The following is a 15,485-nucleotide window of genomic DNA, read 5'->3' on the forward strand; positions in this document are numbered from 1 at the left end:
CTCTCTCAGATAAAGATTTTATCTATTTCAAGAGGGAGAGTGAGAGCCTGAGGGAGCAGGGGGTGGGGCAGAGGAAGAGGGAGAGAGAATCCCAAGCCGACTCCGTGCTGAGCACAAAGCCGGACCAGGGACTCAATCTCACCATCATGACCTGAGCCCAAACCGAGTCAGACGCCTAACCAAATGAGCCACCCAGGTGCCCCCGAACATGGCCATCTTATGCTGAGATGGTGGCACTTCAAAACAGCTTGGAAACTTGCGTCCCTTAAGAGTGGTGAGACCCTGACAAACAGCATCAAAATTTATGTGTACAAAAAACAAACTTCTGCTGGGTCAAGCCATTCAAATTTCGGCTTTTGTCTGTTGCATCAGCTAGAGTTTGCCTTAGCTGACAAATACATGGCTACTATTTCTCTTGTTAAAGTTATTGTATTATTTTAATTACAGTGGTAATAGTTCATATATCCTTCTTGCAAAAAACTCTAAAAAATCAGACAAATCATTGTTCTCCCTTTGCAAAGTTTCTCCAAAATGCAGTCCTATCTTCAGAAATAACCACAATTAACAATCTGGTGTGTATTATTTTAAAGCTTATTCTAGGCTCTTTCATACATAAACGTTTGTGAGTTTGAGGATTTGGGGCTGAATAGGGAAGAGGATACTACTATGATGACACAGCAGCAGCATACAACAAGCTTTACTTGGGCAGTACTTTGACAGGATGGGAAATGATGGCAAGTCCGTTACAGCAGGAGACCTTGTATAGATAATGACAAAAGCTCACCACCCAGAAGAGGAAGAAGGCGAGGGATCTCCCAGAGGATAGGGAAATCAGTGTGGTATCACCCATCAGCACAACGTAAAGTCTCTGGGTCAGAGAACTCAGAAAAGGCAACAGGGGCTTGGGGTCTTAAAGCCCTAGAATTATCTTATCTATGCCTAGAAGATGTTGGGTACAGTGTTCTAGGGTACGCAAAGCAGGCAGGCTCTAAATGGCTAAAAATCAGCTTACTGGAATATATTTAAAGCAATTAGATGTGCAAAAATCTGAGTTTGTTTGAGGATATTTTAGGAAAGGCTTTGGTTTCACACTTCTGGAGCCATCAGAATCCTGTAGCACGCTCTACCCCTGCCCCCTCCCCCAGCTTAATTTGCTTTCTATTGCACTGGGTTGGGCATCTCTTTCTCAATGGTAGAGCTGTCCCTCCAGCACTTAGAGGACACTGATGCAGCTTGCTCACTCTGTGAGGAGCTCTCTCGCACCATCGTTTTGTCCTTTCACAGCATTGTACTGATTTCCATGAGAAAGGTGACTTTTTAAAGTTACACGTAGGCTAGGATGGTTCCGTTTCCTGTTGAGTGCGTAAGTATTAGGCACTTCTCCCACGGATGTTTTGGGATATGTCACTTGTGCTACTTATCTTGTTTGTGTCTATGGTTGTGTTGACATGTTATGTGTATTGGAGGCCAAATAAAGTTGATCCCACAAGATTGTGTGAGTTTTGAACAGGATGTGATTTAACAAACATTTCCTGGTCTTCCATTGGGTGGCAAAGCCCATGGTGGGCGCAAGGAGTGTGCACCATGACACGTGACCCCTGCCGTGAGTGGCTCACCCTCTAATAGGGTGGTATGGGCACATAAAGTTCTTTCTCTCTGGGTCCAGAAGTGCTACAGCACATGGACGACGACAATTTATAATTACAAGTGTGTTAGTTTCTGAGTGAGAAGAGTTTATTTAGTCAGACTCAGATGGAAAGGAGGCAGCAGAGCACATGGCTGAGAGCAGGGGCTCTGGACCCAGCCAGGCGGGGTTTGTCCCGACCGCCACTTCCTAGGTGGGTAATCTTGAGTAAGCTCCTGACCTCACTGTGCCTCAGTTCCCTCACCTGTAAACCATGGATAGCAATGGAACCTACCTAATGGGGCGGTGAGGAGGACAAAGCCAAGTAACACATGGAAAGCACATACAACAGTCCCGGCACATAGTAAATGCCAAATGAGTATTTATTAAAGCAGCAAATCCTGACCTCACTCGACACTCTTGTACAGCCTCAGGATAAGGTCAGTCAACTCATAGGAGGTTTGTAAAGCAGGGGTACTTCATAGAGCTGTGATGAATTGAAGCACTTAACCCCCTGTAGTGCACGGTATTATAGTTATTCTCATCCTTGGGGCTGGCCCTGAAGCCCTCTCTTAGATCCCCCAACGCTCCAGAAGGCACTACTGCATCTGTCAAGTATTCTCATTTGCAACCATCCAGTGGCCCGTTCTCATAAAATCGCTTAGGATCTTGAACGGCTTCTGCCATCATCGCCCAGTGCGGTGTGCTGTGCAGCAGTGTGCGGGTCACAGTCATTCTCTCCCCGGAGCCCTAAGGTAACCCAGGCCCTCTGGTCACAGATGCCGTGCTTGTCCACGACTACACTGACTTCCTGTGGGATACGCACATGGTTGTTATCACGAACAAAATAGCAACCTCTTACTAGAACTTTTCTATTTATACAGCGGGTCATGGAGATGATTTCATTTGCTAAAACAAGCCACAAGGCACAATAGGCTTAGCTTCTGGCTCTTGACTGAGCCCAGGCCAAACACCTAGGGATCTCTATTTCTGGAGTTCCTGACAAAATACAAGGATGGCCCCTTTATCCATGACTTGGGCTTCCAATAGCTAAGCCTCGGGGTCTAACTTGCATTTCATTCTGCCATTCACTTCTGCTGCCATTCCAGAATACAGTGGTCACAAGGAATTATCTGAAGCTGGACGTTGGCTACCCTGTAGCCTCTTCTCATTGAGATAAATGAGTAGATCAATATCCTGCTATCTGCTTCTCACCCCCAAATATTCATTCACATCGTTCCACCACCCTGTCATGATTTATGATTTAGGCAGGACAAGGCATGTGTTTTGCTGACCATCAAACACATCCCGTTGTTACTTGATAGGTAATTGGGAGCCTTGGCCCAGTTGAAAAATTAATGCCAACAGGGGTCTCGTGTTTGCGATCAGCCTCTAAATAGTGCTAAGCTAAGGAAATTCCATCATTTCCCTGCTCTTCTAAACCCAACCCTGGGTTTTCCCATACATCTGCTGCCCTGGTGCAGAAGGATGCATGCTGCTTTCTGACACTGGCTGTTAGTAGCCCAGGACAGCTAAAAGAACTCAGCACCTGAAAAGCCAGTTCCCTGCAGGGAAGGAGAAGTACCAGTGAGAGGAGCCGACAGGCAACTTCCTGAGAGGTTTCCAGAGAAACAGCTGTTGCGAGTAATGCCAATTCTGTTCTAGGGACCCCAAACCAGTTGCTTTTAAATTATTTGCGAATAAATTAAAACTGCTTATCACTCAAAATTGCCCAGCATCTTAAGAAACCTTGCAGGTACTGCCATGGGGCTCAATTCCCGACTTGTGTCAAGGGCTGCCGCACTGCCTGGCCCATTGGAGGGAGCCAGGGAACTGGGACCCAAGTTCCTGGGAGGGACCAGCTCGTGGAAGAGCGGGAGGAAACAAAAAAACCTGCCAGTAGATTTGTCCACAACGTATGCTTTGTCTCACTTGTAGCATAATGTAAACTGCTTCTTTCACCCTCTCTGCCACCTTGGCTTTTAGACGTGTATGGTGTTAAATCTGGAAGGGGCCTTACGGATTGTATCAACCAGGAAAAGCTAAGTTAATGCTGCCCGTCTATGAATTTTTTGACGCGATTTTCAATTATGCTGCTGCTCGCTCCTGGTATATATATTTGTATACTACGGTTTCCCTTTCTCTGGTTGAACTTTTACTGATACAACACCTAGAGGATGGGTATAATAAAAAAGGACGACATGAAACAATATTGATATGAAAAATACTGGAACCCACGTACATTGCCGATGGGAATGTAAAATGACGCAGCGACTTTGGAAAACGCTTAGGAAGATCCTCAAAAAGTTATCATACGACCTGGCAATTTCATTCCTTCATATATACTCAAGAGAATTGAAACACACGTCCACACAAAATCGTGTGCATGAATATTCAGAGCAGTATTATTCATCATACCCTAAATGTGGAAAAAACCCAAATGTACATCAACTGATGGATAGATAAACAAAATGTTGTATCATCTATACAATGACATATTCATGCATTAAAAAGGAATGAACTAAACACTTAGGAAAAAAAAAAAAGAAGGAAGTACTGACACTTGCTTCAACATGGATCAACCTTTCCAACATTGCTAAGTTAAAGTATCCAAAGCAGGCAAATCCACACACATAGAAAGTCGATCAGTCACTGTCAGGGTCTGTGGGTAAAAGGGAATTACCCTTAATGGATACAGGATCTCTTTTTGGAGTAATGAAAATATTCTGCAATTAGACAGTGGTGATGGTTTCACAATCATGTGAATATACTAAAACCACTAAATTATATATTTTAAAGGGGTAGGTTTAATTATGTGAATTATATCCAAATAAAATATTATTAATAAAAAAATAAGGCAGTTCTCCTAGTTGGGGTCTAAGACTGAGATGCAGTACCCTACTCATAAACTTGAATTACTGTCACTTGGGAGTAGGTGGATGGGTTGCCTTTGGAGAGAGGGACAGCAATACTCCTCTACCCACATTTCAATAGTGCTAAGCCATGGTCCCCAAGGCATGGGGTAATCCAGTCATTGACTATTAAGACTGTCCCTTCAAGAAAAGACTTGCTGCCCTGCTTCAAATATTGTGATTGGCTGACAGCCTGGTCGCTTCTTTGGGATATGCCTTTACTATATAATCAAACTCATGATCCTCGAGGGATAAGCACTGGCCAATGACTAAGCAATGCCATTGTAGCCAGGGCCACACACTTCTCAAAGAGGGCACCGGCTAGTGACGGAACAATCTAGGGGTACAAAATTGACAACCCTATAGTTAGATCACTCAGGAGAAAAGAAGGTTCAAATTACTTAGGTCAAGAACAAAAGAGGAGACGAGATACAAATAAAAAGGGTTAGATGTGAATACTGGGAATAACTATATGCTGACAAATTAGATAACATGAATAAGATATAGAGATTCCTAGAAGACACAAAGAACCAACACTGACTCAAGAAGATAGAAAGTCAGACTAGACCTATAACAAGTAAGAAACTGAGTTACGAGTCAAGAAGATTTCTACAAAAAAAAAAATCAGGGTCAGATGACTTCACTCGTGAATTCTACTTTTTGAAACTTTTCAAACTCCTCTTGGGAATGCTGTGAGGAATAACACATAAAGCACTTAGAACAGTGCCTGGCACGTAGTGACTGCTTGATTTGTATCATGAAAAGTCTGATGACTCAAGGGCTGAACAGATTAACGGGGCCACAAGATTGGAGGCGAAAGATACTGTGAATATTTGTGTTGCCCATTATCATAAGAGGCTGGGGCATGGCAGTGTTGAGAGCTCTGATCAGAATCCAAAGAGCTGGGCGCCTGGGTGGCTCAGCGACTGCCTTCGGCTCGGGTCATGATCCTGGAGTCCCGGGATCGAGTCCCGCGTCAGGCTCCCCGCTCAGCGGGGAGTCTGCTTCTCCCTCCGACCCTCCCCCCTCTCATGTGCTCTCCCTCTCTCTCTCATTCTCGCTCTCTCAAATAAATAAATAAAAAATAAAATCTTAAAAAAAAAAAACAAAACAATCCACAGAACTGGGACATAAAAGAACAGAAGGATGGGGTGACAAGCTGAAAGATGAGCAAATGGTAGTTAGCCCTGGGAAAGGGTCCAGAAACCAGAAACCAGGGTGGACCAGAAAGCAGCCTTTGAGGGAAGCAAGTTTGGCAACAGGAGTTGAAAAGCAGGCATCTTCACAGAAAACCCGAGGCTGAGATTATCACTAGACCCCTCTGAGAAATGAGTAAACTAAGGAACCATGAGTTTAGGTAATTGTTGGTGTGTAACCTTTTCAGGATTTCCTGGGTAATAATCTGAAACTGGCTCCCATCTGTGGAGAGCAGGGAGAGATCAAAGAAAGAGGCAAGCCACCCAAGATTGGTAGGTAGCAGGTTTAATAAGCAAGGGAACTTACATATGAGGCTTGTCTTGGGTGGCTGCAAGATGAGTAGATCCTATACCCTAACCCACCAGAATCCTAAGAGTTTATCTAGAGGCCTTAACAGGCTTCAGTCACGTCTACCATCCAGATAGTCGGAACACCACAATCTATCTCAAGGCTGCATCCTTTGGCAGCTTCTGGGAGCAGGGAAGGTAAGCAGAATGCACGGTCCAAGGACAGGGGAGGTGAGGAACCTCCCATTGCTGGGGTCCAGCTCATGGGTCAACTGGCAGTCCCATGCACTCTTGATGACCTCCTCCCACCGTAATTGGACCAAGACCCCATGATAACTGGTGGAGACAATCATAATGAAATAAAATATATTGAAAACAAAGGTAATGAATGCTCAAAACTCATCACTTCCTAATTATTTTCCTATAGTGTACTATTACCTATTCTCTTCCAAGTTATTTACATATATTATATATGAATGGTGGAATATTAAATTTTCAATGGACTGAGGAGCAATGAGGCAGCAGAAGCTCTGGACAAGCAGAAGGTAGAGGAGAAAGAAAATACACACAGAGGAGCGCCTGGGTGGCTCAGTCGTTAAGCGTCTGCCTTCGGCTCAGGTCATGGTCCCAGGGCCCTGGGATCGAGCCCCGCTTCGGGCTCCCTGCTCGGCAGGCTTCTCCACTCCCCGTGCTTGTGTTCCCTCTCTCGCTGTGTCTCTTTCTGTCAAATAAATAAATACGTCTTTTAAAAAAAGAAAAAGAAAATATGCATGGCCCAGAGGGAAACATAGGAGATTAGGCAGAAAGGTGGGTGGAAATAGAAGAAGATTTAAGATACAAGATCAAAAAGTTTTGTCATGGAGGTCCCTGGAGAGGTTGGAAGAGCTTTGAACCAGGGCACAGGGTCAGGATTAGCCTTCACAGGGTAGGGGCAGCCCCTTGTCCGAGACAAGCAGGTAGGATGAAAAGATGGTTTGGGATGGAGGAGGGAAGTTTGGAGCTAAGATCCCATGATCTACTGACTGAAGTTCCAAAATTACCTAAAAGGAAACATTTCTAAATCGTACATTTAAAGATTAAACAATGATGCTCTAAGAAATTGCATTACTGGAGTGCCCGGGTCGCTCAGTTGGTTGAACATCCAACTCTTGATATTTGGCTCAGGTCATGATCTTGGGGTCATGGGATCAAGCCCTGCATTGGGCTCCCATGCTGGGTGTGGAGACTCCCTGGGCTGGGCATGGAGCCTGCTTGGGATTCTCTCTCTCCCTCTTCCTTCTCCCTCTGACCCTACACCCGCTCATGCTCTCTCTCTCTCTCTCTCTCTCTCTCTCTCTCTCAAATAAATAAATAAATCTTGAAGAAAAAAAAAAAAAAGAAATCGTATTCCTAAATCCCAGAGAAGCAACACAGAACAGCAACGTTTTACCAGCTCCACCTCTGCAAAAATTCACTGTAGGAGAGTGTGACAGTATTTACAAATTTGACATGGCCACCATATCCTCGTCTCATAGGAATTCCAGAAAGAGTGCTGCAGAATCATGGAGAACTTCAGAATTCCTTGGAGCAAGTGTTAAGATGAAGCAGAGACTCTGCATTTCCCCCTAATAGCCACTTTCCTCTTCTTCTAGAATCATGAACCTTCACTTTCAGCTTCCTATAAGTATAGCCATGTGACTAAGTTCTAGCCAATGAGACACTAGCGTCATAGAAGTGTCATGGGAAAACTTGCAGAAGCCTTCCTGAAAGAGCCTGTGGGATGTGCCCTTTAACCTTCTTCTTCAGTTCCTCCTCATTCCTCTTGGCTGCAATGGCTAGAAGATGGCTGCAGTTGGAACAGCACCTTGGATCATGAGGGGACCTTGGGAATGGTGCCCACGTATGGTGAAAGAAAGATACTAGAAGGCGTCAGGGTTCCAAAGCACTTTGTGGAACAAAACCACCAAACCAGTCCCGAACTACCTACCTTTGGTCTTTCGCACGAGAGAGAAATAACCTTTCATTGTATGTGAGCTGCTGTTGTCTCCAGTTTCTGCTAATCACAGCTATACCTGATCTTAACTGACACAATAAACAACTGTATCAGGACCATAAATGCTCCCAGGGACCCGACAGACCATCCAGACTGTGTTCTGTTTCCAGCCTAGACAGAGGAAAACTGATCACATTTCAAACGCCGTGCAGATACTCGAGAGAGTGAAAGGAGTAGACTCAGGAGTGAGGCTGGGTCAAACGGTGTGAAGGGGATTCTATCCCACAGAAACCAGGATGTCCACTCCCCCTGCCAGAGACCAACTGACACTCATCAGACCACGGGACACTAAACCTCTGACCTCTGCTGTTCTCCCCTGCCCTCCCTCTTTCTCTCCTGCCTTACTGACAAAACTCTAAAGTCCTCAGGAGGAGAGATCAGCCTTCATACTCTTCTATAGCCCAGTGCCTAATCCTACGCTTTACACCCCCCCCCGCCCCATAGGCTCACAAATTACTGAAGAAGGGAAAAATGATGATGACATAGAACAGGAGAATTCCAACCAGGTATTTGACAGTCTCCTTTCAGAAATACCCCTCCTTATATTTAACTTAAACTCCTTTCTGCTTTAGTAGTTTGCTTGTCTCTGATTCAGCTGCAGCTTGCCTAAGGTTTCCAATCCAATGACAGGGCAGCAGAATTCTCAGTGACATGGCTTTTCCATATGAAGTTAATGTTTGCTGTGCAGGCTGAAGGGAAGTAACAAAAGCACAGATATTCTCAAGGCCAGTGCAAGGCATCTGCTCATTGTTTGTCAGCTGTGGTGTCAAGAGTAACAACACCACCCTAAACACATGGGTTCCCCAACACCCATCATGTTTGCTACATTCCTTGAATGCGTACCGATAGATGGTGGATGAGGCCAGTCTTGGATCAACACGTAGTGGCAAATAACACCTGTGCAGGTAGGTTGAGGTTCTGACCTGACTGACTTGCTTTAGGGATTCAGACCCCCTTGTTGAATGCTGTAAGGCGTGAGTTCATTCTTGAGGAGGAATTAGAAGGAAGAAAAATTACGTAATCCATCTCAAGCTATAGGGCTTGAATATGTGGTTGCGATTTGTTCAGGTGCTGTTCTGTAAACTGCGTTACAAGTTGAATGGCAGCTGGGGTCTGGATAGTTAGGCAGGGCTCTGTGTGTCTACATAAGCAGGCTTTCACACATATTCTAGTCAATAGGCCACAAACTGTGCAGACCCCATCGGTGGGCACGGAAGTCCTCACCAAGTGAGAACAAAGCCAGGTGGCCCTTACAGAGACCAAACCTACAAGTGAAACCTCATGAAATATGAATAGGCTACCATTTTATGAGCTTTTGCTATGAGCCAGGCCCTTGGTTAGATATCTGCCCATGTCAAGGTTTGGGATGGAAGGAAGGGAAGATCAAGGTGGCAATGGGTAGCCGACCAGGTAGGGCCCGGTAATACTGGCCTAAGGGAACCCATCTCTGTCCAGTGGGAGCCACTGACTTTTAATGACACCAGTGGCCTCTTACACTGCGAGGCTAGGCAGAACAGTATTAGCTTTGCTCTCCTCGCCTCTTCCCTACCCACCTCAATGCCTGGGCCTCCACGCTCACCCAGTCACCAAGGTCCACCAATTTTAACTCAGGCACAGCTTTAGCTCTCTTCCTCCCGTGGGCACTGTCTAAATTCATGTCCCAATCACTCCTTGCCTTCCGACTGCTCTCCTCTCTCAGGCTCTTCCGATCCCTCCTCCACACTACTGATGGGGAACTTTCTAGAAGCACTGACAAGACCACTGAGACAGGCTCTGGGCTTTCTGTACGTAAGGGGAAGAAGTCTCCCACTGAAGACAAGCCCATATGAACAGTGCTTCCGTGCAGTGACTCTGGTGCTCCACCCAGCACCCCAAGGGGCAGGACAACAGGGACCTTGCAGGTTGCCACCCTTAGAGGGAGTCAGAAGGCAAGAAGTGGGCAATGAAGAGAAGTGGGACACCCAGAAATGTGGGCCCGTTACCTCCTCTGACCTCTATGCAAATGTTCAGTGCTTTCTGCCTGACTCTTAAAAATAGTCTTTGCACTTCATCTAGCACCTTTCATCAGAGGGTCTCACAGAAGGAGCTCAAAACAGTCTCCTCACAGACCTCTTAAGCAGGCATCCCTCTCCCAGCAATGCCTAAGGGCGCAGGAAGAGAGGAGAACAGGGTTCCGGCACTTCCTTGAGAGATTTTCATTCTGCTTCTTAATTCCCTCCTGGTCCTCTGAAATCCAAAGTAGTATCCCATTGAATAGGAAGAAAATAAACAGACAGCATTCTGTGTGTGTGGGAGAGAACGAAAGGGGGTCGGGGTGGGAGCAAGGAAAGGCAGAAGGCAGGAGAACCAAACGGTTAACAATGGCTGTTACCTCCTCTGGGAGAACGGGCAAGGGCTGGAATGATCACTCCATTCACTTCTGGGCTGCATGATTTTTGGGTTGTTTTTTTTTTTTTTTTGCAAGAAGGTATAGTTATTTATTGCTTGGGTAATATCAGGAAGCAATTTCTTTGTAATGTAAAGTGTCATGAATATTGGTGAAAAAGGTAGTGAGGTACTTTGAGGGAGTAGTGTACCAGGACCGTACTATGGTTTCACTTATATGCAGAATCTAAAAAACAAAACCAATGAATAAACAAAGAAAAACCAGTTAATTGACTCATAAATACAGAGAACAAACCGGTGGTCACCAGAGGGGAGGAAGGGGGCCGGGCAAAATAGGTGAAGGGGATGAAGAGGTACAAACTTCCAGTTACAAAATAAATGTCACAAAGATGAAAAGTACAAATAGGGACTATAGTCAATAATGTTGTAATAACCTTGCGTGGTGACAGATGGGGACTACAATTATCACGGTGAGCCCTGAGTAATGTATAGAAATGTCGAAGCTCTATGTTGTACACCTGAAACTAATATAACATTGCATGTCAACTATACTTCATAATTTAAGAAAACTCAAACCTCCAAGATGGTAATTAATAGATATTTATATTGAATATAGATATAAATGAGTATTATACTTGTTTCTCCAAAACAAGTTTTAGAAGCTATTTTTCTCAGATTTAAAGATATTGAAAGGAAAAGATTTTTAATAACATGTTATCAGTAGAAGGTTCTTATATCTTGATTGTGATGATAGTTATACAGCTTAATGTCAAAACTCAGAACTGTACAGTAAAATATGGTGAAATTTACTGTGTGTCAATTAGGTCTCCCAAAATTAGTAAAACAATACCATTAGGGGTTAATTGTTCACAGGTAAGTACCACTTTTAATTGAGGATTTATTGGGTATAAGACTGTTGATCAGCTTAAATACAGCATTTCATGGTGAGCTTGATACTGTCATTAATGCCATTTTACAGATCAAAGAACAGATGCTCCGAGATGTAATTTGCCCAACGCATGACTAGTAAGCAGCTGGTCTGGGATTTGAGTTCACAACTGTGTGACATCCTGCACCTGTACCACCCTGGGAATGCCCTTTAATATAGCCCACTTGAGATGGTGCACTCCCTCCCATGCGGCTGTGTTTGCTGCCGGATGCCCTTGGCCTCTCTGGGGAGAATCTGGGGTGAACTCATTTCAAGTCTATGCTCAACTGTGTATTCAGGGTCCAAGGGATGCCAAGGCCACCGAAGGCAGTAACCCTGCGCTCCCCGCCCACATTTCCACCACCCTGTCCCAAAGCAGGCTTGGTGACTAATGCTGCAGGTGTCCACTTGGGCAAGGTCTGACCAACCGTCTGCCCACAGAGGAACCAGCCCCATCAAACCAGAATTCCTTTCCTAGAGGCAGGCAGGACACCTGGGAGGCTTGAGGGGGTTGTGAACAGGGTGCAGCCCGGGGCACTTGTGTGTCTAGAGAAAGCAGCAGGGTCTGAGGTCAGAAGAGGAAGTGGGATGGTGGTGGGGGGGGGGGGGTAAAGGGCCCTGAGCAGATTCCAGGGAATGACTTGGGATGGGGGGGAGGGGAGAGTATTCTGAGGAGGGGAGCGGGATCTGGGGAAAGGGTGCAGGATCAGGAGAGAGCCGCAGGGTCTTGGGCGGAGCCCAGGGTCCCGGGCTGATTTGGAGAGCACCGCGGAGGTCCAGGAGGGCAATGTGATCCAGGAAAAGGATTGAAAATGCAGGAGAAGGGCACAGGGTCCCGGGGAGGGGCTTGGGGTTTGGGGTAGGAGCGCGCGGGGTGAGAGATGGCCCTTGGGACTGGGACAGGGGCAGGGATCTGGGGAGGGGCGCAGGATCTAGGAAAGGAGGTCGGAGTCTAGGGGAAGGACACGGGGTCTAGGGAAGAAGTGCAGTGTCCAAGTCAGGCTCGCACAGAGTGTGGGGAGGGACGTGGGATTGGAACCGGGGTTAAGGATCCAGGAAAGGAACACAGAGCCCAGAGGAGGAGCGCCAGGTCCTGGGAAGGGACGCGGATTCCGGGGAAGGAACCCGAAGTCTCTGGGCAGTGGGGACACAGGGTGGGGTCTTAGGGGACTGAGCCAGCCCTTTACCTGCTTCAGATGTAGTCGTTGTCCACGTTCCGGCAAATGTACCACAGGATCACGTAGAGTATGGGCAGGATAGCAAAGAGGAACAGAGCCACGAAGATGGCCTTGGTCACTGGGGAGACCAGGGCTTGCACGGTCCCGCCGAGGGGGCGCCGCGGGGCCCTGAAGGAGGGACAGCGACAAGAGCGGCGCCAGCTACGCGTGCGGAGAGGAGCCGGTCTGACAGGGAGGCAACTTGCACGGGCCCGCGTTTCCCCGCAGCGCCCGCGCACTGCCCAGAGCGCCCGGGACCAAGGGCTTGGCCAGCGCAGGCGAAGACAGGGGTCTGGGCGACCCCCGGCCCGCGACCCTTTCTGGTAGGATGCAGCCAGGAGGCTCTGCCCCTGGCCCGTCGGAATTAAAGGAGCTAAGGGCTGAAAGAGGACTGTCAGGCACTGGCAGGGCTCCTCCAGAGTGGGCCTCGGGTCTCCTTGAGGACCCTAGGCTGGGGAGAAGTGTAGGGTCTCCCCTGTTTGCCCCAGTGTCCCTAAAGGATGATCCCACTCCTCTCTCTGGCACTTCGGCAACATACACAGCAGGGAGGTCATAAGCTAGCCCCATCTCCACTTCCACGCCCTGCCCAACTTTGCACACAGACATTCTCCTGCACACAATGACCGGTTCCCTGCTCTTTGTAACCATCTCTCAGGTGGATCCTTAAGCAGGAGGGAGGGGCAGCATGTGGCAGCGACTCAGTCCAGGGACCACTTGTCAAATCCCAAGCCTTCTGGAGGACTACCATGGCGTATCCATCATCCTCCTGGAGGAAGCCCAAGGCTGCTTTTTCCAGACTGCACCTCCCTCTTCTCTGCAAGGACATGACGTTGCTTATTTTGGGGCCAGATGTCACAGGTCTGACTTCCTTCCTCGACTCTGTTGTCCGCCAGTGGTTCTGACAAGTAGCATCTGCATCACGTGGGGGCTGGTTAGAAGCAGGATCTCAGGCCCCATTCAGCCCTGTGCGGCAGGAATCTGAGGATCAGCAAGGTTCCCAGGTGCCTCCAGTGCACATTACCACACACTCCTTGTGGCGAGGTGGTACTTTGGGCCTCTGCCTTCTGTAACCTCACTGGATTCAGGGGCCTTGTGTCTTCCACAGTCAGGAGTAATCAGGCAGGATTTCTTGAGTGGAGACTTTGTAAAATCTCCCATTACTGAGCACGTTCCACACAGCTAGAGCTATTCTGCCCGTGCAGCGCCTCCCCATAAAGCCCGGGAATCACTGGACCCTCCTGCCCCGCTGCCCGGGGGGCGGGGACCACGCGTCCGCAGGGGCTGTGTGTGCGCACGCGTGACCCCGCGGCTCTAAGCCGTCCCCGGAGGCGGGTGGGCGGGCCCCGTTGGGTGAGCCAGCAGTGTCCCCTGGGCGTCTGGGGGCCGTGCTAGCCCCAAAAGCACTTTGGGAAGCATGTCGAGGGTTGAACGAATGGGCGTGCTTCCCCAGCTCAGCGGGCCCCTGGAGGCCCAGAGCCAGGGACTCCCACCCCGGGGGGGGGGGTGGTGGGGTGGGGGGGGTGCGGGGGGAGGTGGGGGGAGTGGGGGGGGGAGGTGGGGGGGGATGGCGCGCGATTCTGCGGCCAGCCGCCGTGGGCTCCGAAAGCCGCCGCATCTCCTGCCCCGTCTGCAAACTCCACGCCCCCCCTCTTCGGACTCGGACGCTGACCGCAGCCGGCCACCTGTAGTCCTTGCCCACGGGTGCCGTGGGAGTCCTGAGCGAGGGAGCGTTGAGGGTGCGGAAGCGAGCGCGCGGCTTCCTGTGGGGACTGTGACCTTCTCGCAAGAGGCCTCGGGGCCGACCGCTGGGTGAGGCCGCGGAGGGGCCTCGATCTGGTGGCCGCTTGCCGTCAGCTCTGTTGTGACGGGGTCTTTCTTTTCCTCTTTCCATGTTGCACCCAGTTACAGTTCTACAGGGGCCCCTCCTGTCAGAGAGACTGCCCGCACCTGCTGGTGAGGATGAAGAGGAGAGTGGGCGTTAAATCCGCGTCGAGGCAGACGGAGAGCGAGCCCGAAGCCCCGGGCGTCCCCCCGGCAGCACCTAGAGCCAGCCCGCGCCCAGAGGGAGTCCCGTCCTCTGCTGGGGACCAGCGGGAGCCGGTGAGCAGCCGACAGCGGGGCGGCCCCACCGCCCGGGGCAGGAGCCAGTCGGCCCCTCCGGCCACGCTCGGGGCGGCGGCCAGGCCCACCCTGACAGAGCCCCCCGCGGCAGTCGGCCGGCCCCAGGGTGCCCAGGCGCCCATCACCCTCGCGGCCGACGGGGCCGAGGCAGCGCCGTTCCCCTGGGTCTGTCTCCCCCTGCCTTCCGGGCAGGTGCACCCTTGCGGGCCGCTGCTGGGCCTGGCCGCCGGGCCCCCCGTGCTGCTCCCCGTGCCCACCACGCAGCTCCCCGGGGCCGGGCTGCTGCCCGTGTGCCACCCCCGGGCGCCCGGCGGGGCTGCTGCACCTGCCGCCCCCGGGACTGTGATTCCTCACCCCCGAAACCCCTTCCACTGCTGTCCGGACGGCCGCTGTTCCCCCAAACACCTGCCACCTACCGACGGGCCCCCCGAGTACCCCCACTGCACACACTACAGCAGCTAGGGGCGGTCTTGTCGTCGGAAAACAGGCAGGCCAATAACACGTTTCAGAAAGGGAGCCCTTTTCTGATGAACCCCCGTGCTCGTGGCCTCGGCGATGAACCCCCCGTGCCCGTGGCCTCCGCGATGACCCCCCGTGCCCGTGGCCTCGGCGATGACCCCCCGTGCCCGTGGCCTCCGCGATGACCCCCCGTGCCCGTGGCCTCCGCGATGACCCCCCGTGCCCGTGGCCTCCGCGATGAACCCAGTGCTCGTGGCCACCGCAATGTCTCTTTCTCAGCAGCTGGCTAGCCCTCCGCTCGCTTTCTGCTGGCGTGGTGAAGA

General features: G+C 49.9%; 1 protein-coding gene across 1 annotated transcript; it reads left to right on the top strand.

The window, feature by feature from the left end:
- The first annotated feature begins 14,146 nt into the window (after positions 1 to 14,146).
- Positions 14,147 to 15,165, top strand: LOC148162965 (heat shock transcription factor, X-linked-like). Its single transcript, XM_088028899.1, has 2 exons — positions 14,147 to 14,266; positions 14,485 to 15,165. The coding sequence occupies exons 1-2, from the start codon at positions 14,147 to 14,149 to the stop codon at positions 15,163 to 15,165; spliced, it is 801 nt and encodes a 266-aa protein (XP_087885025.1).
- Positions 15,166 to 15,485: the final 320 nt, after the last annotated feature.

The sequence above is a fragment of the Eumetopias jubatus genome, unplaced genomic scaffold (assembly GCF_037043125.1).
Source record: "Eumetopias jubatus isolate StellerSeaLion01/CBP00866 unplaced genomic scaffold, mEumJub1_p1.0 scaffold_11, whole genome shotgun sequence".
NCBI lineage: Eukaryota > Metazoa > Chordata > Mammalia > Carnivora > Otariidae > Eumetopias > Eumetopias jubatus.